Source organism: Canis lupus, chromosome 16 (assembly GCF_048164855.1).
Source record: "Canis lupus baileyi chromosome 16, mCanLup2.hap1, whole genome shotgun sequence".
Classification (NCBI taxonomy): Eukaryota; Metazoa; Chordata; class Mammalia; order Carnivora; family Canidae; genus Canis; species Canis lupus.
In genome coordinates, this window is record NC_132853.1 from 20,273,856 (window position 1) to 20,299,425 (window position 25,570).

Consider the following 25,570-nt stretch of genomic DNA (forward strand, 5'->3'; position numbering starts at 1 on the left):
CATCCCTAAAACCATCCATCTGCAGACTTTTGGTTCAGTAAGGGAAAAACTGCCCTAATTGTTTCCAGCCACTTGGAGATCAGTGCTTTGTTACTTGAAGCTGATAACTTTCTGCTTCACACACCCAGTCAGGAGACAAAAGGGATAACTCAAAGACACACATCTCATGTTGTCTCACCTTTGTGCCTGCCAGTCCCTTTTGCTGAGATTCCCACCCCCTCTACAAAAAATGGTCTGAATTCTCACCTCACAAGTGCCAAGAAGGGTGCCCCCTGCCCTGCGAAGCTTCCCTGTGTGCCAAGCCAGAGCATTGTCCCTTTTGCCAACCACTGGACTTTTCTCTATCAGAATACAACCTGTGGGCTTTTTGTTTTGTTTCATTTCTGACCACACATCTTTGTCCCCTTCTTTGACTCTAGTCGGTTTCCCAAGGGGATCTGGACACTACCAACCAGAATATTTCAAAAATCCATTCCTCATGTCTCAGCATCCCTCCTGGAGACAGAGGAGCTCACTGGTTGTGCTCAGATTCTGGACTCAGTCAACCCCATGTTTTAATTCTGTGTTCCAATCCTAGCAGATCTAGCATGAACTAGGACAAGAGATGTCACCTCTCCAAGATCCTTCAAGAGTTCATGAGGAATGAAGGCCATAATTATATCTCCTGTAAAACCCAGTACATTGGCTGGCACGTATGAGGGTTCATTAATTCAGTGTTGGTTAAAAAAAAAATTAATGAATGTCACATACATAATATGTAAAAAGTTCATTTTGTTTTGGGGAAAAAAAACATAAAAAATTAATGCTCCATATAGCAATGGCCACAATTGCCAAACTATGGAAAGAGCCCAAATGTCCATCAACAGATAAATGGATAAAGATGTGATACACACACACACACACACACACACACACACAAATATTACTCAGCCAGGAAAAAGAATGAAATCTTGCCATTTGCAACAACATGGATGGAGCTAGAGGATATTATGTTAAGCAAAATAAGTCAGTCAGAGAAAGATAGTTATCATATGATTTCACTCATATGTGTAATCTAAGAAACAAAACAGATGAAAACAGGGGAAGTGGAGGAAAAATAAAATAAGAGGAAAACAGAAAGGGAGGCAAACCATAAGAGATTCTTAATTGTAGGAAACAAACTGAGGCTTGTTGGAGGGGAGGGAGGTTGTGGGGATGGGGTAACTGGGAAATGGGCAATAAGAAGGGCACATTAGGTGATGAGCACTGGGTATTATATGCAAGTGGTAAATCACTGAATTCTACTTCTGAAACTAATAATACAGTATATGTTAATTGAATTAAATTAAAGAATTTTTTTAAATTAGCGCTTAATAATTTCATGAGCTCAGTATAGGCAAACATTTCTGGAATAGGACATAAAAAGCATTAACCAGGGGCACCTGGGTGGCTCAGTCAGTTAAGTGTCTGCTTTCAGCTCTGGTCATGATCTCAGGGTCCTGGGATGAAGCTTATGCCAAGTTTCCTGCTCAGTGAGGAGCCTGCTTCTCCCTCTCCTCCCTGCTTGTGCTCTCTTGCTATCTCTGTCTCTCTCTCTCAAATAAATAAATAAAATCTTAAAAAACAAAACAAAACAAAAGTAAAAAATAAATTTAAAAACACAAAACATTAACCATAAAGGAAAAAAATAAATTGGACTTTGTTAAAGTTAAAAATATCTGTTCATTAAAAGATGCCAGGGAGAGGCTCCTGGGTAGCTCAGTAGGTTAAGCATCTGCCTTTGGCTCAAGTCGTGATCCCAGGGTCCTCGGGTTGAAGCCCCAAGTCCAGCTCCCTGCTCCACGGGGAGCCTGCTTCTGCAGCTCCATCTGCCGTTCCTCTGCTTGTGCTCTCTTTCTCTCTCTCTGTCAAATAAATAAATAAAATCTTAAAAAAAAAAAAAAAAAGACACCAGGGAAAAGGCAAGTCACAGAGTGAAAGCAGATATTTACAATACATATGACTAACAAAGAACTGGTATCCGGAATATATTTTAAAATTCCTACGGGGTGGCTGGGTGGCTCAGTTTGTTAAGTGGCCCACTCGATTTCATCTCAGGTCATGATCCCAGAGCCCTGAGATTGAGCCCCACATTGTGCTCTGTGCCCAGTGGGAAGTCTGCTTCTCCCTTTGTCTCTCCCCTTGCTTGCTCACTTTCTCTCTCTCTCAAATAAGTAAATTTTTAAATTCCTGCAAAATGAGAAAAAGGCAGGCAAACCACTGAAAAAATGGGCAGAAGACTTGAATAAGTACTTACCTAAAGAGGATGTTTAAATGACCAATTAGCAGAAAAAAGGTGTTCTTTTATTACTCATCAGGGAAATGAAAATTAAAACCCATGTTATGATACCACTACACATCCATGAGAATGGCTAAAGTGAAGAAGACAGATAATACTGATAGATCAGGGCAGCCCGGGTGGCTCAGCAGTTTAGCGCCGCCTTCAGCCCAGGGCATGATCCTGGAGACCTGGGATCAAGTCCCGCGTCAGGCTCCCTGTGTGGAGCCTGCCTCTCCCTCTACCTGTGTCTCTGCCTCTCTCTCTGTGTCTCTCATGAATAAATAAATAAAATCTTAAAAAAAATACTGATAGACCAGTAAGACCTGAGTGTTGGCAAGGGTGTGGACCTCTCAAACTTGCTGATGGAGCTGTGGATTGGTGGAATTACTTTGGAAAATCACTTGGCAGTATCTACAGAAGATGAACATATGTATCTCTGATGAGCCAGTCATCCCACCCCTAGGTGTGTATTCAACAGAATACAGACATATGTGCACTAAAAGACATCGCATAGGTTGAGCTATAATATATTGCCAGTATCTGACAGTTGTTGATTTACAAAAATTGCAGTTTTCTATGGTTGAACCTAATACTGGAATGTGCTTTTTGTAGAAGCCCAAACCTGGGATACCTCAAGGGTCAAAAGATTATGTGTCTATTGAATACACTTCAACTATACCCAGCAACATGGAGGAATCTCACAAACATAATTTTTTTTTAGGATTTTATTTATTTATTCATGAGAGACACAAACATAATGTTGAGTGAAAGAAGCCACACGGTTTATATAAAGTGCAAAAACAGGCAAAAGAATATATGGTGATAAAAATCAGACTACCTTTAGGGGCTAGTCACTGAAGGGGAATGGGAGCATTTTGAAATCCTGATTTCGATGTTTTTTGTTTTTGTTCTTGTTTTTGTTTGTTTGTTTTAGCCCTGAGTACTGGTTAAACATATGCATGCACTTACTAAAAACTCATCAAATAATGCATTTATTATTTGTGCTTTTCTGTATATTTGTTACACTTCAATGAAAGTTTACTTAAAAAGTGTAATTCTCGGGGATCCCTGGGTGGCTCAGCAGTTTAGCGTCTGCCTTCGGTCCAGGGTGTGATCCTGGAGTCCCGGGATCGAGCCCCACATCGGGCTCCCTGCATGGAGCCTGCTTCTCCCTCTGCCTGCGTCTCTGCCTCTCTCTCTCTCTCTCTCTCTGTGTCTCTCATGAATAAATAAATAAAATATTAAAAAAAAAAAAGTGTAATTCTCTAGCAGCCCTGGTGGCTCAGCGGTTTAGTGCCGCCTTCAGCCCAGGGCCTGACCCTGGAGACCTGGGATCGAGTTCCACGTCGGGCTCCCTGTGTGGAGCCTGCTTCTCCCTCTGCCTGTATCTCTGCCTCTCTTTGTATCTCTCATGAATAAATAAATAAAATCTTTTAAAAAAAATTTAATTCTCGGAGTGCCTGGGTGGCTCAGTCAATTAAGTGTCCAAGCCTTGATCTCAGCTCAGGTCTTGATCTCAGGGTGGTGAGTCCAAGCCCTGCATTGGGTTCTACTCTGGGTGTGGAGCCTACTTAAAAAACAAAAACAAAAATAGCAACAACAACAAAAAAAAAACCACAAAGTCTAATTCTCCAAGTCATTTGAAATAAGCATGCATCATATAAAGTTTATTTATTTAGTGATATGATCTACTTTATTTAGTCTTCAAAGTTGTTCCCCTCCTCAGACATAGCCAGGATTCCCATGAAAAGGCTGTTGATTCTTAGATAACTCTAGGCAAAGAGTACACAATATATCTCTTTGCTCCCCTTCCCCAGTGATATCTTATAGAGGAAAGATAATTGACCTTCCTAATCTTACTTTGGCAAAAGTTTTAGATTTCTTTTCTGCTTTTATGTTACACCGTCTTACTGTCTTTTATTTTTTTTAATTTTTATTTATTTATGATAGTCACAGAGAGAGAGAGAGAGAGAGAGGCAGAGGGAGAAGCAGGCTCCATGCACCGGGAGCCCGACGTGGGATTCGATCCTGGGTCTCCAGGATCACGCCCCGGGGCCAAAGGCAGGCGCTAAACCGCTGCGCCACCCAGGGATCCCCCCTTACTGTCTTTTAAAAAAGTATTACACACATGGGTGCCTGGGTCACTTAGTCAATTAACTGTCTGGTCAGGTCATGATCCCAGGGTCTTAGAATCTAGCAGGGAGCCTGCTTCTCCCTCTCATTCTCCCTCTGTGTTCTCCCTCCCTCTCTTTCAAAAAAGTAAATAAAATCTTTAAAAATTAAAAAAAATTAAAAGTATCACACACAATTAAAATAATAAGGCAAATGATCAAAATAAAAAAAAACCAGCATTCACAATTTGAAATCCAGAATCGGAATACTTGGGCTCATGTTCCAACACTGCCTCATATATATATGTGTATTTCAGTTTACTCCTGTAAGAACAGTTTCTCTTTTGCAAAATAAGGTTTATGTACCACTCTCACAAGGTTGTTATGAAAATGAAATTATATAAATCATTGGGAAAATATAAAATGTTATACATTGGAAGCTATTTTTTTCACAATAAAAGATATTATTAATTGGACCATTGATTATATAGATTGAGATGAAAGATGTGATTGTCTAAGAAACCATCTCAAGAAGTACCTAGATGCTTTCCAAAGTAATCCTTGGGGACCCTGGCTGGCTCAGTCAGAAGAGCATGTGACTCCTGATCTTGGGATTGTGAGTTCAAGCCCCATGTTTGGTGTAGAGATCTCTTAAAAAAATAAACTCTTTTTTAAAAAATTGTATTTATTTGTTCATGAGAGACACACAGAGAGAGGCGGAGACATAGGAGAGGGAGAAGCAGGTTCCTTGCGGGGAGACCGATGCAGGACTCGATCCCAGGACCCTGGGATCACTACCTGAACCAAAGGCAGATGCTCAACCACTGAGTCACCCAGGTACCCTAAAAAATAACCTTAAAAAATTGCCTATGTGATTAATTTAGGTATAACTAAAGGTAATTGAAGTTTTAGATTTTCGAGCCTAATTTTAAAACTCTAGTTCAACAGAGTAGCACCTCAACGTTCAAATCACATTTCCAACAGATGTCACCCTAATCCCTTCAATTATAGTTGTGAGTAAAGCTCTGTGACTAACTTCTCACTCAGTGCTCCAGGTCACATTATAAAATGTAAACAATTATTGTGTGTTAATTCAGGACTTATTTTCTGGCTCTTTAGAGTTCACAACTGAGGATGCCTGGGTAGCTCAGTTGGTTAAGTGTATGCCTTGGGCTCATGTCACGTTTCTGGAGTCCTGGGGATGAGGCCCCATCCCTAACCAATCGGGAGCCTGCTTCTCCCTCTCCCTCTGCTTCTCCCCAGCCCCTGTCCTTCTCATGCTCTCTGTCTCAAATAAATAAATAAAATCTTAAAAAAAAAAAAACGGATTTCACAACTGGATGTTTCAACTTATTGTTGTATTTTATTCAGAATGCAAACCCACATGCTTGATTGCCTATAATAATAGGGCTCTCAACTTCACCCAATTCAACCAACATTTTTTAGGGTGTGTCTGGCAAAATTCACATAACATAAAATTCACCATTTTAACCATTTTTTTCCCTCGTAATCAAGACCTGAGCTGAGATTGAGTCAGACGCTTAACCCACTGAGCCACCCAGGCACCCCTCATTTTAACCATTTAAAGTGTACAATTCAGTGGTATTTAATACATTCACAGTGCTGTGCAGCCATCACCACTATCTAGCTCCAGAACATTTCCAACACCCTAAAAGGAAACCTTGTACATTTAGCAGTCACTCTCCTGCCTCCCTCCCCCAGTCCCTGGCAACCAGGAATCTGCTTCCTGTCTCTATGGATTCTCCTGTCCTGGACATTTCACATACATAGATCAACCAACATTTTTTGGGCCTGGTACTTGCTAGGCACCAAGAATATAAGATGAATAGGACAATCTGCTGTTAACAAGATCACTGACAACTGGGACAAGATAGATTTTAAAAAATCATAGTACAGTGTGATGATTATTATAACAGAAATATGAACATTGTGAGAAAATAGATGGAGACAGGGCAAACTGTAAGAGGTAAGATTTGAATTTGGGCAGAAGGGCAGGAGTTTGCTAGAACAGTGGGGGCTGGGTAAAAGAGGATGGGGTAGGGATCCCTGGGTGGCGCAGCAGTTTGGCGCCTGCCTTTGGCCCAGGGCGCGATCCTGGAGACCCAGGATCGAATCCCACATCGGGCTCCTGGTGCATGGAGCCTGCTTCTCCCTCTGCCTCTCTTTCTCTCTCTCTCTCTCTCTCTGTGGCTATCATAAATAAATAAAAATTAAAAAAAATTAAAAAAAAAAGAGGATGGGGTAGAGGAGGAGGGGGCTGCAGTAATAGAGGGAAGCAGCTTGAGCAAGGCACAAGATCATAGAGTTGGGCAGCTGTGTGCTCAGAGGAGGTAGACAAAGCACATCGCAAGCATGTTGTCACCCCAGGGCCTTTGTACTTGCTGGCCCCTTTTCCTGGGACACGCTTTTCTTAGGTGCTAACTTAGCTCAAACCCTTCCTTCAGATCTTTGCTCCAGTATCACTTACTCAGAGAGGGTTTCCTTGACCTTCCTATCAAAATAGGATCTTCCATCCTTCCCTATCCTCTTACTTATTGTTATTTTACAGCATTTATCACCCTGATAACATATTGTATATAGGTATATTTGTTTCTCTGTTCATGTTCTGTCTCTCCCACTTGAAGGTAAGCTGAACAAAGGCAGGAACTTTTGCTTGTTTATAGCTATATATTCCCAGTGCCCATAACAGTGCCTGGCACATAGTGTATGCCCCACAAATATTTAATGAGTGAAGGAGCAAACACTTTAGTAGCATTGCAGTGGGGAGTCCTTCTGGGCTCTTAGCTGCTTCCTATAGAAGATAAAGTAATATTGAATATACAAAGAAATAGGTTAACTTGGTCAGATTCTTTGGCTTGGTTGCTTGATTTTCTGCTGTTTCATATGCCTGCCTGTAATTTCTTTCAAAGGGAAAACATGTTCATGATCCCAAGACCTCTCACTTTACTGTTTATTATTTTTTACCCACATTCATTTCTTTATTTTGCAAATATTTTTCGAATCTCCACTACACAGCAGGCAGGTACTGGGATACAGCAGAGGATACAACTGACCTGACCCTGCCCTTATGAAGCTTAGGTGAGTAAGGGAGACCAGGAAATCAATGAGCAATTACAGGAGATTCGGGTGCTTGAAAATACTAGCGTTAAAGAGGGGAGAGGTTTTGGGCACAAAGATACTCATTACAGCTAAACAGCCAGATGAAAATTTAGGAAAAGTTTAATAAGGTCTTAAGGTCTGCTGGTAAAAAAAAAAAAAAAAGGGACTGCTGGTAGAGCCGCGCCTGGGTGGCTTAGTTGGTTAGGTGGTTGGTTCTTGATGTCTTGATTTTGGCTTAGGTCATGATCTCAGGATTCTAGGATCGAGCCCCATGTCAGGCTGCGCACTTTTGGTGGAGGATTCTTTCTCTCTCTTTCTCCTCTGCCCCTGCCTCTCCTTGCACATGTGCACTCTCTCTCTCAGAAATAAATAAAATAAATCTTTTTTAAAAAGACTGGTGGTAGAACAATTAAAAGATAATATTAGGTTGACCTGCATGACATTACTATTTTTGTAAGTCAGCTTCATACTATCAACCTAATATATTGATAAAAGGGGCCCAAAGCTCCAGATTATGTATCATCCAGTATACATCATATCAGTTGTGTAACCTGGGACAAATGTACTTAAATTCTCTTCCAGGGCCTCAGTTGCTTCATCTGTAAAATGGGCATAAAACTAGTTCTATGTAAGGATTGTATTTAAGATTAAATGGAATAATGCTTGACATACAACAATCCCTGAATATATGGTGGTCATAATTGTGGTATTTCTTCCTTCTTTATTGCATTTTCCAAATTTCTTGTAATTATAGTTTAAAAAAAAAATCTAGGGATGCCTGGATGGCTCAGCAGTTGAGCTCAGGGTGTGATCCTGGAGTTCCAGGATCGAGTCCCACATCAGGCTCCCTATGAGGACCCTGCTTCTCCCTCTGCCTATGTCTCTACCTCTCTCTGTGTGTCTCTCATGAATAAATAAATAAAATCTTTTTAAAAATCTAGTAAACATAATTATTTAAAATTTCAAAGGACTCGTGATCTATTCCCCAAGGATCTTGAGCCAAGTCCAGGGCTGGGAATGTGGTTGAAAGCTTTCTTCCAGCCCCATGGTGGCTGGGCTCGGTTCAACAGACAGTGACCCTGAGAGCAGGGCTGGATGTTTGTGCTCTGAGGGATCCTGGGAGCTTTATTTACAGAGGACTCTCTGTCTAGGGCCTGAATTGCCCCCTCACCCCTGCAGCTGTTGCACTGATGGAGCCCATGAGAAGCCTGTCTCGGCCCACCCTGCCCCTCATAGCCTGGACCCTGATCCTGGTCACCATAGCCTTTGACCCAGTGCTTCTGCATAGGAACAGCCTCTGGTTCCTGAACACAGATCTGAACTGAATGCTGATTGTGTCCATTACCTATAAGTGGGCTATAGAGTTTCTGTTAGCGGCAATGAAAAGTTGTGCAAATGGGGCAGCTGGGCAGCTCAGGGGGTTAGGCCTCTACCTTCAGATCAGGTCAGGATTCCAGAGTCCCAGGATTGAGCCCCACATTGGCCTCCGGGCTTGGGGGTGTCTGCTTCTCCCTCTGTCCCTCCCCCTGCTCTTGCTCTCTGTCTCTCTGTCTCTCTCTCATAAATAAATAAAATCTTTTAAAAAGAAAAGAAAAAGTTGTGGAAACAGGTAGTGGTGATAGTGGCACAACATCATGCATGTAATTAATGCCGCTGAATTGTACACTTAAAAATGGTTAAAAGTGCCAATTTCACATTACAGAGATTTTACCATAGTTTTTTTAAGAAGTGGGAAAAAAAAAAACCCAGGAATGGGAGAGGGTGAAAGAGAGGGCAGGCTTGTCCTATGGGATTTAGTGGCCACCAGGAGACCTGGATTTAGACCCTTGTTCTGCCCATTTGGCTCTTTGAACTTAGTGTAACTTAACTCCTCTGAGGATAACATGCTGCCCTCACAGAGCAGTCATGACACTCAAATGTGATCAAATGTTGTGAAACTCTCTGTAAAATAATCAATAATTGTTAATTAGCATTGTCACCCTCTCATTCCCCAGAGAAAGAAAGAAACTCATTACAAACAAAATACAATAGTATCTTTTATTTCTTAAATATTTATTTATTTAGTCTCTGAGAATGCCTGAAATTCCACCTTGAGGCTTGGAATTCAGTAAATGGAAACCTCCAGAAATAAAACAGGAGGAGGACAAACTAAAGGAATCTCTCCATCTCTGGCTCCTCACCATGAAGGAGATCTAGTTTTGCTGGGGTTGGCTTTTGTGGGATCTCACAAAATGGTGAGACTCCTTGTGTCAGAGGAGAGCGGGACAAAGGTACATGAACTAGGAAGGCTGAGGGTTTCGCCCAGGCATTGGGCAGCAGCGAAATGATGTCCTTGCCCTGTCCCCTCATTGCCCCCTACGTCCTCCCTTCTTGCCTTCCTATCTTAAGTTGCCTTTCCCATCTGTCTCCTGGGAGATTTATTTCTGTCTCCTTTTTCATCTAAAACAGCGGAAATGAATCATCTTTCAGCCTATTTGGTAAACAAGCCCCATGCCCTCTGACCCCTCTGGGGCTCTCTCTGGTTCCTCTAGAGCTGCCTCTGGGCTAGGTCTCACCCCCCACAGTTGAGACTCTCCTGACTGATTATTTTTGGGAATGTCCCCCTCCTCCCAGGCCCAGAGGCTTGACCTCCTCCACCCTGTGGAAGATGGGAAATGACACACAGCATTCCAAATGATGATCCCACGAGCTGACCAGACGGGCAGGGAAAGGAAGGCAGCCCTGTGTTCTGAGGACTTTGTGTGCCATGCACGTCCTGGCACATCTCAACAACCCCATTAAATGGATCGTCCCTAATTCTCATTTTACAGGCGAGGAATATAAGGCTCAGAGAAGTGAAAGAATTTGCCCAAGGCCACGTAGCTAGTAAGTGGTGGAGTCAAGATTCAAAATCTGTATTCTTGGACTCATTCCATTATATCATGCTGCCCTATGTATTCACATGTACCTATGCATGCATGTTGAGTTGGGATACTGGTAGGTCAGCTTGAACTTCAACTGTAATCATCGGGATGGAAATCTAACATCCTTGTGCATAAAGCTATATGCATATGACAGATGGGTGTTTACCTACAGAGGGGAAGGCAAGTGTGTGCCATCTGTGCCTTACCAGACACCCGGAGATCCCAGAGAAAGGGGTCAAGGAGGGACAAGGATGGTGGGGGGAGACCCTAGATTCAAGACTATCAAAGCCCTGGCCACACCTGACAGTGATGGAACTTAACAGATAAAAGTGCCTGGTGAAGTCCACATTGGTGAAACGACACTTCCCCGTGAACAGTCATGCAACTGTTTATTGGACTTCTAAAAATGGGCAGGTGCTGGGTTTCTAGGGTTGTGTGGGATACAGAAATAAAGCTACTGATGTGAACTATTCAGCGTGGCCCTGTGTGTGCTGGAGGTGGGAGAGGAGTTAACATAAATATATAAATAACTGTGATGCAATGTAGATAGAAAGTGCTCGGGGCCGAAGGGAGGGACGGATCCCATAACAGGGTTCCAGCAGGACCAGAAGCCGGAGAGATTGCTCGAGGCTGGGTATCAAGGAGCGTTTCCTCGGAGTTAGCACTGGAATCTCTCTAAGTAGATGCAAGCGATACATCAGTAGAACGCTTTCACGGGTTAGAGCGTGTCTAATCTTCCAAGGAGCCCAGAGACACAGACATGTCCTTCTTCGCCTGTTACAGAGGTGGAAACCGAGGCTAGAGAAGCTGACTGGGTGGCCCACAGTCCCGCAGCTGGCAGGTGCCTGGCAGGGGTCTGCTCCGGGCCCGGCGCTCGGCTCCCTCCCGGTGTGGCCGGCCTGGCCCGCCTGAGCCCGGGCGGAGAGGCTGGAGCCGCGGCACAGGGGCCGAGGGGGCGGGGCGGGAGGCCGAGGGGGCGGGGCGGGAGGCCGAGGGGCGGGGCGGGAGGCCGAGGGGGCGGGGCGGGAGGCCGAGGGGCGGGGCGGGAGGCCGAGGGGGCGGGGCGGGAGGCCCGAGGGGGCGGGGCGGGAGGCCAAGGGGGCGGGGCGGGAGGCCCGAGGCCCGAGGGGCGGGGCTGGCAGCGGCGCGGGCGCGCGGGAGGCCGCGGAGCTGCTTCCCTCTCCACCTGCCGAGCGAGCTCCGCGCCATGGGCCGCTGCAGGCTGGGGGGCGGCGGAGCCGAGCCCCGCTGAGCCCGCCGGGCCGGCCATGGGCGACCGCGAGCGCAACAAGAAGCGGCTGCTGGAACTGCTGCAGGCGGCGGGCACCGGCAACGCGCACTGCGCCGACTGCGGAGCGGCGGGTAAGGGTGCGGCGTCCGGGAGCAGGACCCTCTGCCGGCCAACCCCCTCTCCTTCTAGACTCGGTCCCGTCCCGGGTCGCCGCTGGCTCCGGGCATGACCCCTCTGACACCTTCGCACCCGGGCCCCAGCCCACCCATACCACGAATCTCCGCCCCGCGCGCTCGGCTGCCGCGCCCCCCGCACCCAGGCCCGCTGACCTCCGCACTCTGGACCCCGACAGGGGCCCCGGACCCGGGTGCCCTGGCCATCGCGTTCACCTTCCCCGCCGGACACCCCACGCACTCGGTCCTCGGTCTCTGACATCTTTGCTCCGGACCCAGCCACCTCTCACGCCCATGTACCCAAACATCCCGCACACCCAGGGGTCCCGGACCCCGGGCGTCTGAAGGTCCAGTGGCCCCTTTCCTGCCCCCGGCGCCCCGGGGTCCTCCCAGGTTCCCGCTCCGCAGCGCGCGGACCCTGCCGCCGCCGCCGCCGCCGCCGCCGCCGCCCAGGGGCCCTACGGCCGACTTCTCCACCTGCCGCTCCCCGGCCGGCCGCCCCAGTGTCGGCCCCTTCCTCCGCACTCTCCTCTCGGTTCCCCGGAGTCCTGTCACTTCGCTTCGCCCTCGCCGCAGCCTCTCGGCCCCATCCCTAGACTCCTTCCAGGATCATCCCGGTGGGCTGACCATGCTGGTATCTTAGTTCACCCAAGGTGGGGGCGCCGAGAGGAAAGGGTTCCTAGCGTGGGCAGCGCTGGGCATGGCCCAGGAATCCTAAGGCCAAGCCCTGCTTCTCCCAGCACCACCACCACCACCCCCGCCCCGCAGCCAGCCCAGCCCTGGTCCCGGTGCCTAGCTCTCCATCCAACTACCCTTGCGCCCTCTCGCCCCGCAGATCCCGACTGGGCCTCCTACAAGCTGGGTATTTTCATCTGTCTCAACTGCTCCGGCGTCCACCGCAACTTCCCAGACATCAGCAAAGTTAAATCCGTGAGACTTGACTTCTGGGACGACAGTACTGTGGAGGTAGGAAGGGAGGGGGGGGGTGGCGGAGGGAGGCACTGGTAGCCTTGGAACAGCAGAGCGGGGGTGGGGGGTGGGGTGGGGTGGGGGTGGAGTTGGGGGGTGGGATGGAGGTGGGGGGTGGAGGCGGTGGGCAGGCCCTAGGGTACCGGCGTGGGGGGGATGGAGCATTCTCCAGGGGAAGAAACAGTGAAACGGTTCCAGAGAGAAGCAGTAACTAGCAAGAGAAAGCACTGCCTTTTAGACCCCCTGCTTAGCCAGAGACGGTGAGTGCAAGGCCCTGAGCCGGTTATTTCCCTGTTTAAATGTCTGTGTTCTAAGGATACCACTACCCCTTGACAGGGCTGCTCTAAGGATTAAATGTAAGCTCCTGCTTCCGGGTCTATAGTCCCGGTTCCAGCCCACCCCCTAGCCAGGAAGGGCACAGTTTTTCTTTCCTGACCTATAGAGATGGAGGACACTTTCAGCTTGGATGGTAATACCATTTTGGCCACAAAACCTTCAGAGAGCAAGCTGTTCTAAATTGTGCTGGTTGGCTGAGGATTTCGAGGACTATTGGAGAAGTAGACCCGTGTTTACTGAGTGCCCACTCTGTGCCTGGCACTGTGCTAGATGCTTATTTGTTGGACGCATTACTGTAAGCCTACTGTGTGCTGGGTATTAGGAAAGCACAATGAATAAGATACAGTCTCTGCCCATGTGGAGCTTACATTCTAGTGCAGGAGAAAGACAAGAAACCAGTAAACCAGCACATAGACCTGAAGATTGTAACCTTCCTTGTAACCCTCCTGTTATTATACTTTTTTCATTTTTGCAGTTCTAATCCCTGAACCTGAGGGGGTTAAGTAGTGCCCAAGGGTCACTGAGTAAGTGGCACAGCTGGAATGTCAAACCTGCTCTGTTGGGATCCAGAGCCCATTCAAATCCTGTGTCACAGTCTGGAGTCCCTGGGGATTGGGGGAGAATGGGGTTCACTCTGCTCAAAGGATGTATATTAAAAACCTGATGTTTCTTCCCACATGTGCCCTCACCCCAGATATGCCACCCGTTACTGAGTGCCAGCTGTTGGCCAAGGCCAACTTTGGCATATCTGCCTCTGGGTGTGTCAGGTGTCCCAGGGCCCCAGTGATCATCCTGACCTACCTACTCCATGGGGCCAGCTCCAACTTCTTCTGTCCTCCAGCTATGTCTATCTCCTGGCCATCTGTGGAGAGAGAGGGTGGGAGAAAGAACATGAGCTTTGGAGTTAGGTCTGAGTTCAAGTCCCAGCTCCTCACTTGCTAGCTGTGTCACCTTGGGTAAGTCACCTAACCTCTCTGAGCCCATTTCCTTACCTCTAATATGGGGATGATAGTATTAAAATGGTCTAGGGAATCGAATGAATCCACTAGGGTAAAAACCATAGAGTGCTCTGCCCATGTGAGCCACGGTTGTAGTGCCTCATTGTTCCAGGCTGTGGCTTCCCAGCAGCATGTATGACCAAGCCCAATAGGATGCATCAAACTCCAGGAGCATTTCCTGACTCAGCCTAGGAGCCAATGGGAAGAGTGGCCTTCTGGGTAGACAGTGGTTTCATTTCACATTTTTTCAAGTTCTAATATTACCCCAAGTTGCTCTTGTCTTACAGTTTATGAGCCACAATGGGAACCTCCGTGTGAAGGCCAAGTATGAAGCCAGAGTCCCTGCTTTCTACTATGTCCCCCAAGCCAATGACTGCCTGTGAGTGGGTGATTTCTTGGTCTCACTTCCCTGATCCCTGCTCCATCTCTAGTACCTTTGTGTGTGGTGGTCTTTTCCATGGACCTGGTGGCTCCAGGAAAACATTTGGTACTATTGTGGAGAACACAGAGACCTGGCCTCATTCCCTCTCTACCTTTATTGGTTGGTTTATCACTTCCCCTCTCTGTGACTCAGTTTCCACAGCTGTGAAATGGGGCATTTTCTCTATGATGGGCCCTTTGTCTCTGATGTTCTCATAGCCTACTCATAGTGGCTAATTTGATAGAGAAGAGGAACACTGTTTTTTGGGGGGGAGGGGGTTTGGTAGAATGGGTGTGTTTCGGCTACTTCCTACAGAATGTCTTGAACTCAGCATAGCTCCAAAGCAGCTATCTGGCCTCAGATGCCTACATAATCACCATAAAAATAATAGTAACCAGGGATCCCTGGGTGGTGCAGCGGTTTGGCGCCTGCCTTTGGCCCAGGGCGCGATCCTGGAGACCCAGGATCGAATCCCACATCGGGCTCCCGGTCCATGGAGCCTGCTTCTCCCTCTGCCTGTGTCTCTGCCTCTCTCTCTCTCTCTGTGTGTGACTATCACAAATAAATAAAAATTAAAAAAAATAATAGTAACCACTAATATTTATTGAACTTTACCTATACACCAGGCTCTGTGCTAAATGCTTGTGTGCGGTAATTTGTTTAATTCTCTCAACGATTCTGAGATAGCACTGCCATGGTCTCTATAGTATAGTGACATACCTGAGGTTCATAGAGACAGAACTGGGACTGACTAGCCCATCTGACACCAGGGCCTGGTGTTGGGTACCAGGGCACTGGGGAAATCTAATATAAGGAGGGAAGCTGGGAAGCAGCAGGAGGTTTCATGTCCCCTGGATATGAGGGGTCAGTGTGACCCTGGTACCTAGTGACCCCAACTTTCTTAGGACTGTCTGAGCCTTAACCTTCCTCCTGGGGACTCAGCCTCACGGCCAGGGCTGTTAGATAGCATTCTGCCTCCACCCATACAAATGGGAAGAAGGTACCCTCTGGGCAGACACAGCCTCATAGCGGGTATGGCTTGCAGGAAGCAGGCTGCATTTCAGCCACCATTGTCTGCTAGCCTCAGCAGGAAGCTTTTGGACAGTGCACAAACTATACAACTCTACCTAGTACCCTGCCATTTCCCAGTAGTTAAACAACTGAGAGGCTACTGATACAGCATGGAGTAGCAGGGGAGCTGCAGCTTTCTACTCAGAAGACTCCAGTATTGTTTCCTGACTCTACCACTATTTACCTGTGAGAAGGTGGACAAGTTACCAAACTTCTCTGAATCGTGGCATCCTCATCTCTGGAAATGTAGGTAATGATGCCTATATCATGGCATGGTGGTAGAGATTAAATGAGATACTTTATGTAAAATGTCTTACAGGCCACCCAACAGGCTAGTTTTAAATCCATTTCTCAGTGTCACCTTCAGAATGCTGCCTGGTTCGTGGCCCAGGCGGAGGGATGTGCCAGGCTTAACTCGAGAGGGTCTGGCTCACCTTGCCTCACTGCTGCTACTCAGTGGTTGGCTGCAAGGAGAAAGGAATAGGAATTTGGTGAATATCTACTATGTGTTAGGCTTTCTGCCAGCACTACAGCCACTACTTGTCATGATTCCAACCACAGCCCTGCACCTTATCCCCTTTTAGTGGAACACCAATGGTCTTCTCCCTATAATTCTGGAAGTCCTCTAAATTCCCCACCTCCAGGACCAGGACTGGGGCCTCAGTCTCCACTCCCTCTCCCAGCTCTGATCCTGTGGCTCAGGGTTTCACAGAAGGCTTGGTGACTCTCCGCAGTGAGCTGGGAGTGAGGGCTGTGAGAGTGAGAATTGCCTTAGGTAGGACTCCTGATTGTAAGTAACAGAAAACCAGTTTAAACCAGCTTAGGCAGGAGTGGGATTTTATTGATTCTGGGGATCAAACCGTAGGAGGGACAGAGATAGAGCCACCCTCAGGAAGGACAAGCCAGGGACTCAAATGCTATTTGGCCTCTCTCACTCTCTGTCTGGTTCTCATTCCTGCCCCTTTCTGTCGGCCAGGCTTCTTTCATACAGCTGGGAGCAAGGCTACTTCCAGGTCCCTGGCTCCAGATCACCAGCTCCAGCTCCCAGCTTGATGGTGAGAGGGCTTCCAATCCTTTGCCCTCTCAGCTTTACTCCTTTTACTCCACACAGCCTGGGGCAGAGCTCTGATTAGCGAGTTCAGGCCCAGTGCCCACTTCTGGGTCTTTCCCTGTGGGTCTGAAGTAAGGTCACGGAAATTTTGGAGCATTTACCTGGAAAAGGCAAGAGGGAACCAAACAATTGAAATAAGTTTTCTGGGCAGCCCCAGTGGCCCAGCGGTTTAGCGCCACTTGCAGCCCGGTTGTGATCCTGGAGACCCGGGATCTAGTCCCACATCAGACTTCCTACATGGAGCCTGCTTCTCCCTCTGCCTGTGTCTCTCTCTCTCTCTCTCTCTCTCTCTCTGTGTGTGTGTGTGTGTGTCTATGAGTAAATAAATAAAATGTTTTAAAAAAAAGAAAAGTTTTCTACACGGGGTCACGGATGACAATATTTGCTTCGTCTAACATTAAACTCCTACTATATGCTGATCGTGGTACTAGGCCCTTTTGTATATATTTAAACTCCACAACAACCCTGAGGGGAAGGTAGATATAGTATTATTGAACTATTCCCCCAAGGTCAGAGGAGTTAAGGAACTTGTGTTGGTCACACAGTGGATAAATAGTAGAAGAGGACCAGGTCTCAGGTGGTTGGACCCCAAGATCATGGCTCTGTCCAGTGTAGCATGCCCAGAATTTATGGGCAAGCCACAGGAAGAGGCTCATGGACTCCCTTAGCTTCAACTTATGATCATGCAGTGGGAGGGGGACTGTAGATAGTCCAGAGGAGCTGGTTGACTTAGAGGGCTGGGCTGGGGTTGGAGTAGCCCAGTGTTTTTTATATAGCCCCTTGGGGGGAATATTTTCCCCAAGGACACCCTGGCAATATCTGAAGACATTTTGGGGTGTCATAACTAGGGAGGGGGTACTACTGGCATCTAGAGGATAGAGGCCAGAGATGCTGCTAAACATTCTTCAGAACACAGGATTCTTCCCCTCACCACAACAAAGAATTAGCCCCAGATGTAAGGTACTGAGGCTGAGCAGCCCTGGGTGGTCTGAGCAGGCAGCTGCTGTGATGTGCCACTCTGTGTGAAGAGGATGCATCAGACAGCAGTTGACCAAAGGTTCTTTCTTTTTTTTAGAGTGTTAAAGGAACAGTGGATTCGAGCTAAGTATGAAAGACAGGAATTTATGGCCGATGGGAAAACCATGTCATCCCCAGGTAAAGTTATTTCCATCATCTTGTGAAGTCTGTGTTCTAATGAATTCTAGACAATGAAGTGCCTGGCTACTGGAACAGGGCCCAGTTCAGACAGTATCTGCCGACCTCGCTCTGGCCACAGAGGCCAAGATGTGGGTTCCTCTGTGTCTGAAACAGCAACACGTCAGCTGGTAGAGTTTTATGGTCTGAGTGGTCAAGAAGCATTTTTATCTCAGGTCCCTGCAGGGCCACACATGCATGTAGAGTCTTAGTATAGAATTGCAGAAAGACTCACCCGCCAGGCAGAACCTTTAGAAAAGAGGCACCCCTGCTCTTGTGAGTATGGCTCCTGGTGTGCATAAGACTTGGCAAGGTGCATGGGGAGGATTTCAGCCTCCCTTCACACCTTTGTGTGGGGCACAAGCTCATTGCTGGCCCTTGACCTGGGGTCGTTTCTGCCCAGCTGCTCTGAGTCCAAGCTGACATTGACCCAGAGAACAAAGCATACAAAACCACCATGAGGACCAGCGGCAGCCAGAGCTCAGCGTTCTGAGCTACCCGTAGCTCACAGTATTCTTCAGCTAGCAGGTACCTAGAGGTCACTCATTAGGTCCACCCTCTGGAGAGTTTCATTAGGCCAATGTTGACATGATGTTGGGCAGACCATATGGGCATCTTTCAGAATCATCCAGTTTCTCAGGACTTAGCCTCCTTAAGAGTTTACTCTATCTTATGAAACAGCCAAAGAAGGAAGTTAGGGAGGGCCCAACTGAAATCATGAGACATTGCAAATTTGGCCCCAGACAAAGTCCGAACGTGCTGCAGCTGACATGGCAAAGTTATATTTTAGATATTTTAGCCCTGGGCGGAGCGTGCATTCTACCCTCAAGACCCTATGAGGTTTGAGAACTGCTTGTTCATATTAAGGATGTGAGTGTTCCCTCTGTCTCGTTCTTGGTGGCTAAGGTAACCGAGAAGGGTTCCTGTGGAAGCGAGGGAGGGACAATGCTCAGTTCCTGAGGAGGAAGTTTGTCCTGCTGGCAAGAGAAGGCCTCCTGAAGTACTATACGAAAGAAGAGGTAAGAGCCCCAACCAGCAAGGGGTCCCTCCCTGAGCACTGGCTCTCACCCAACTCAGGTCACATTTGAATCAGTGGTGCTGTGTCTTCTGGATAATCTTGGCCACTGAGCGTTCAGCACTGCATTGTTACTTTTCCATGGCTATGTGATCAGTCCAGTCCACAGAAAACACACCTTCTCTTCACCTAGAATCAGCTTGGATGTGTCCACAATAAAGTCTTGGATGACTCCTTGGGTTTACCGCATTTATGAATGCACTCAAGAAATTTATTCAGCACCTGCTGTATACTAGATATTCCCATAGGCACTGGAGCTACAGCAATAAATAAAACGAAGCTCCCATTCTCATGGGGCTTTCATTCTAGAGGAAGGAGACAGATGGTAACCAAAATGTACATCAAAATATGATATATGAGGTAGTAGTAAGTTCTGTGAAGAGAAATAAAAGTGGGTGAAGAGTGAGAGGATGATGGGGCTGATATCATTCAGGGCTTAGGGAAGGCCCCTCTGATGACATTGGAGCAGAGAAATGAATAAAAGTGAGCAAGTCAGGGTCACCTGTGCAGCTCAGTCGGTTAAGTGCATCTGGCTCTAGGTTTCTGCTCAGGTCATGATCTCGGGGTCATGAGATTGAGCCCCGTGTCAGGGTCCGTGCTCAGGGTGGGAGTCTGCTTGGGTTTTTCTCTCTCTCTCCCTCTGCCCCTCTCCACTTTCTCTCTTTTTTTATTATTTTTAAAATATTTTATTTATTTATTCATGAGAGACACAGAGAGAGGAAGATATATATAGAGAAGCATCTCCCTGTGGGGAGTCCGATGTGGGACTCAATCTCAGGACCTCAGGATCACGACCTGAGCCAAAGGCAGCCACTCAACCATTGAGCCACCCAGGTGCCCTCTCTCTGTTTCTCAAATAAATAAATAAAATCTTAAAAAAAAAAAAAGTGAGCAAGTTATGTGCGTATGTGAGGGCAGAGTAGAAGCAGTAGAGGGAACATGATGTGCATAAACCCTGAACATGGTCTTGGCACACCTGTGTGCCAGTTAGAAAATGACCCCTCTGAGATGGTGTAGCCCTGGGGCCCAGGTCAGATAAGCGGAAGCCTAGATTGCAGTTCTTGTCTCAGCCAGGGACTTTTTGTTAGTGCACAAACTATTTGCCCATAAGCCACAGCCCTGGCCTGAACTGGTTGGTGGGTCAAGGAAGCCAAAGTGACCTGTACAGAGGGAGCAAAGAAAAGGATGGAAGGAGATGAACTCACATGGGTAAGGACTTTGTAGGGCCTAAGAAGACTCAAGATTGTTGTTTTTTTTTTTTTAACAGTTTTATCAAGATATAAATTCACAGAGGTGCCTGGGTGGCTTAAGTGTGGGACTTGTGACCTCAGCTCAGGTCTTGATCTCAGGGTCATGGGACCAAGCCCTGTGTCCAGCCCATATTGCATCACATCAGGCTCCTCACACAATGGAAAGCCTGCTCCAGATTCTCTCCCCCTCTCTCCCTCTGTTCCTCTCCCACGTTTGCACTTTCTCTCTTTCTCTAAAATAAATAAATAAAAATTTTAAAAAAGATATAAATTCACATACCATACAATTCACCCATTTAAAGCATACAACTAATGGCTTTTAATATATTCACAGAATTGTGCAACTGTCAACACAATTTTAGAACATTTTCATAACCCCCAAAAGAAATCTCACACCCATTAGCCCTATCTTGGTGTACCCTATGGTGGGTACACCATAACCCCCAGCCCCAGGAGACCAATGATCTACTTTCTGTCTCTGTATTTATAGACACCTCAAGTATATATATGGACTATGTGGTGTTTAGTAACAGAACTCTTTCATTTCGCATGTGTGTTCAAGGTTCATTTATGTAGCATGTATTGTACTTATTTTTATTGCCAAGTATTGGTCCATTGTGTGGATATTTCATCTTTTCACTAGCTGATAGACATTTGAGTTATTTCCACTTTCTGGTAAGTATGAATAATGCTCCTATGAACATTGGTGCACAAGTTTTCATGTGGACATGTTTCCATTCTTCTTGGGGATATAGCTAGGAGTGGAATTGCTGGGTCGGGTGGTAACTGTCTTTACTCTGTCACACTTTTCCAAAGTCCCTGCACCATTTTATGTCTCCATCAGCAATGAGTGAAGGTTCCAATTGCTTCACATCTTCACCAACACTTGCTGTCATCTGTCTTTTTTTTTTAAGATTTTTATTTACTTTATTTGAGAGAGAGAGCGAGCATGAATGAGGAGAGGGGCAGAGGGAGAAGCAGACTTCCCACTGACCCCCCCCCCCCGCCCCGCCAACACAGGGGTCAATCCTAGGATCCCGGGATCATGACCTGAGCTGAAGGCAGATGCTCAACCGCTGAGCCACTCAGGCACCTCGTCATCTATCTTTTTGATTATAACCATTTTGGGGGATATGAGTTAATATCTGGTTGTGATTCTGGTTTGCATTTCCTTGATGGGTATTGATATTGAGCATTTTTTCATGTGCTTATTGGCCATTTATTTATCTTCTTTAGAAAAATGTCTGTTCAGATCCATTTCTAATATTTTAATTAGTTTAGTTGGCTTTTTATTACTGAGTTTTTATAGTTCTTTATGTATTGTAGGTATAAGGCCATATTGGATACATGATTTACAAAAAAATGTAGGCTTTTTGGATTTTACTCTGAGGTGAGAAGCCACAGGACAGTATTGAGCAGAAAAATAATACAATTTGATTTAAGCTCTTTACATTTTGGGAATATAAGTCTTGTGATGGATGAACATTTCATGGGGACAGTTTCTTCTGTACTCTTATTCCTACTTGCATCAGGGACCATTATGATATGGCTCTTTTATTTATTTTAAAAAGATTTTACTTTTAAGTAATCTGTACACCCAACATGGGGCTCAAACCCACAAATCCAAGATCATGAGTCATGCTTTAGCAAAGCCCCGGTGGCTCAGCGGTTTAGTGCCGCCTTTGGCCCAGGGTGTGATCCTGGAGACCCAGGATCGGGTCCTGCGTCGGGCTCCCTGCATGGAGCCTGCTTCTCCCTCTGCCTGTGTGTGTCTCTCATTCTCTCTCTCTCACATGAATAAATAAATAAAATATTTTAAAAAAGAGTCATTCTTTACTGACTGAACTGGCCAAGTGTCCAATTTAAATTTTTTTTAATTTTTTTATTTTATTATTTATGATAGTCACAGAGAGAGAGAGAGAGAGAGAGGCAGAGACATAGGCAGAGGGAGAAGCAGGCTCCATGCACCAGGAACCCGATGTGGGATTCGATCCTGGGTCTCCAGGATCGCGCCCTGGGCCAAAGGCAGGCGCCAAACCGCTGCGCCACCCAGGGATCCCTAAATTTTTTTTAAAGACGCACTCTGGCTGCTTCTGGGGTCAGGGTGGGGCAGAGAGGGAACAAGAGTGGAAGGAGAGAAAGCAGTTAGGAAGCCATTGCAATAATGTGAGGAATCAGGGTGCCTGAGTGGCTCAGTCAGTAGATCATATGACTCTTGATCTCAGTGTTGTGAGTTTGAACCCCACATTGGGCATAGAGTTACTTCAAAGAAATAAAAATAGTTAATTAAAAAAATAATCAATTGAGGAATAATGGTGGATTAGATGAAATGGTGGTGAAAGAGATAGTTAGAGGTGATCAGATTTTGGAAGTGGAACCCACAAGATTTACTGACAGATTGGCCATGGGATATGAGAGTAAGAAGCATCAAGGCTAGTTCCCAGCTTTTTGCCCTATGTAACTAGAAGGACAGATTTGCCATTTACTGAAAAGGCAAAAACTTAGCCCTCTGAAGGGATGATCAAGAGCCCTTTTTGGTTTGAGATGCTTATTAGTCATCTAGGTGGAGACACTGAGAAGGAAGTTGGATATATGAGCTTGGAGGTCTGGGGAGAGTTTGGAGGTGGAGTCCTCAGCATTGCAATGGGTTTAACGATGGGACTGGCTGGAATTGCCTGGGCAGGGAATGTGGGTAAATGAGAAAAGATTTTTTTGTTTTGTTTTGTTTGTATCCCACATGTGTTTATTGGTATAGTTTCCCACTCCTCTTTTTTCAGGGTGCTTTTAGTGATGCTTCTGTCAGAGGGAGCATCCTTCTATAAGCCTTGCCCTTCCTCCTGTAGACTGGCAAAGGACTGTGGTGCAGCCAACACACAAAACTACCTTTCGTGCATGGTTAAGGATGGTGGTGATTTTTTTGTAGCATCCTGGGCACTTCTCGGCCACGAAGTAGGGGTTGGGACTCTGCACCAGGTGCTGCTTCTTGTGCTTCCTCTTCTGAGGATGGTTGGATGAGGTCCTTCACAAGGAGCATGTTCTTGTGGGGAGGTGGTCACCCAAAAAGGAGCGAAAGCAGAAATCCTAGGACTGTGTACTTTAGTTGCTTCTTGCTGAATGAGAAACCATCATAAAGCTTAGTGGCTTAAAACATCAGTTTATTATTTCTCTCAATCTTGAGGGTCAGGAATTTGGGCAGGCCTTGGCTGTTGCAATGTACTCCATGGGGCATCAGTCAGGTCATTCACCCTGCTGCATTGAGCTGGTGGTTGGGCTGGGCGAGAAGGCCCAGGAAGCTTTCATGTATATGTCTGGTGCCTTGGTTACTCCAGGTAGTCGCTGTTTGTCCACGTGGTTGTTCCTTATTCAGGAGTCTGCGTTGAGCTTCTTTGCATTGTGGCAGTTGGCCTCCCCTAAGTAAAGGGGTAGGCTACTCAGCCTCTTAAACCCGAGGCCAGGAACTAACTTCTGTTGATCAAAGCAACTCAAGCAGCCAGCGCTGATTCAAGAGGAGGGCATATAGATGACCCTCTCCTCCCTTTGTGGGGTACAATGGTGTGTGTATACCGGGAGGGCCAGAATCAGTGAGGGCCATCTTTGGAGATTATTTACCACACTGAGCTCCAAGACATTGCAGTATTTAGAAGGCAGAAAAATGAGAAGTCTCCAGCAGAGAATGTGAAGGAGTAGCCAAAAAATCAGAAAAGGACAAGCTTTGAGCACATCAGCTATCACCTGACTCCATTTCCTATATGTAGACCTTTTTTTTTTTTTTTTTTTTTTTTAATTTCCCCTGTTGGGCAATCTCCCTGACAGTCAGGAAAATGCAAATTAAAGCCATGTGAGATATACTACATACTCACCAGAATAACTGAAATTAAAAAGACTGACAATTCCATGTAAAGGGTGTGGAGAAACTGAAACTCTCATACGTTGCTGGTGGAATTGTAAAATGACACAACTACTTGGGAAAACCATTTTGCAGTTTTTAATAATGGTAGATATACACTTAACCATATAACCCAGCCATTCCACGCCTAGGTATTTACTGAAGAGGAACAAAGACAAATGTCCACAAAAATATTTGTATGCAAGTGTTCATATATGCTTTTTTAAAATTATTTATTTATTTATGATAGTCACACACAGAGAGAGAGAGGCAGAGACACAGGCAGAGGGAGAAGCAGGCTCCATGCACCGGGAGCCCGATGTGGGATTCGATCCCGGGTCTCCAGGATCAGGCCCTGGGCCAAAGGCAGGCGCCAAACCGCTGAGCCACCCAGGGATCCCCCAAGCTGTACTTTTAAAATGAGTTTCATTTATTATTTATAAATTATACCTCAACAGGGATGCCTGGGTGGCTCAGCGGTTTGGTGCCTGCCTTTGGCCCAGGGCGCAATCCTGGAATCCCGGGATCCAGTCCCACGTTGGGCTCCCGGCATGGAGCCTGCTTCTCCCTCTGCCTGTATCTCTGCCTCTCTCTCTCTCTCTCTCTCATGAATAAATAAAATCTTTAAAAAAAATTATACCTCAACAAAGTTGATTGAATGAAAATTAATAATGATATCCAATTTCATACCCATCATATTGGCAAAAAATTTAAATCTGCCAGTCAGATGTTGGTGAGGACATAGGGGAAGCGGAACTCCTCTATGATTGTGTTATTCACTTATGTTGTTTAGTAGTTAGAATTGAAGTAAATATTGGTACAACCGATGTGGAGAGCCATAGAGCAGAATAATTTGCTGGCCCTCTATAGTTCTTTTTTAACCTAGGCCCCATGCCCACTGTGGGGCTTGAACTCATGACCCTAAGATTAAGAATCGCATGTTCTACCAACTGAGCCAGCCAGGCGTGCCCCAAGGAACTGAAGTTTTATTTTTATTTAATTTTAGTTTTAATTTAAAGAGCCACATGTGGTTAATGGCTGCCACAGGTCTAGAAGGTTTGTGCCATTTTTCTCTGTTATCAATTACAAAGAAAACACTCTTTTCCCTTCCTTGCTGAGTATTGGTTAGTGCTTAACCTGTGTTCCAGACCCCTGCCAACAGAAAAGAGTGCGGGAGGGAGCTCCCCAAGGGCCCCATACCTGCTTTTATCTGTTTTATTTTATTTGTTTGGCTTCCATAGATAATATACTTCAGAAAAAGTCCTGTGGCTTAAAGTTGGTTTTTTTTTTTTTTGAAGATTTTTCTATTTTCATTCACTCATGAGAGGCACAAAGAGAGAGGCAGAGACATAGGCAGAGGGAGAAGCAGGCTCTCTGTGGGGAGCCTGATGCAGGACTTCATCCCAGGACCTCAGGATCTCA

The 25,570-nt window shown here is 46.3% G+C and overlaps 1 protein-coding gene across 7 annotated transcripts in view; it reads left to right on the top strand.

The window, feature by feature from the left end:
- The first annotated feature begins 11,589 nt into the window (after positions 1-11,589).
- ADAP2 (ArfGAP with dual PH domains 2) overlaps positions 11,590-25,570 on the top strand; it is a 44,446-nt gene continuing 30,465 nt past the window's right edge. For 2 of the 7 annotated variants that reach the window (XM_072779428.1, XM_072779429.1), the window contains exons 1-5: positions 11,591-11,795; positions 12,673-12,803; positions 14,428-14,519; positions 17,819-17,898; positions 18,844-18,956. In XM_072779428.1, the coding sequence (XP_072635529.1) occupies positions 11,702-11,795; positions 12,673-12,803; positions 14,428-14,519; positions 17,819-17,898; positions 18,844-18,956 (510 nt within the window). In that variant the 5' untranslated portion in view covers positions 11,591-11,701. Of the gene's footprint in view, positions 11,796-12,672; positions 12,804-12,948; positions 13,067-13,994; positions 14,099-14,427; positions 14,520-17,818; positions 17,899-18,843; positions 18,957-25,570 lie in introns of those variants that run through there. The other 5 variants (XM_072779427.1, XM_072779425.1, XM_072779430.1 and 2 more) reach the window with 4 other exon arrangements.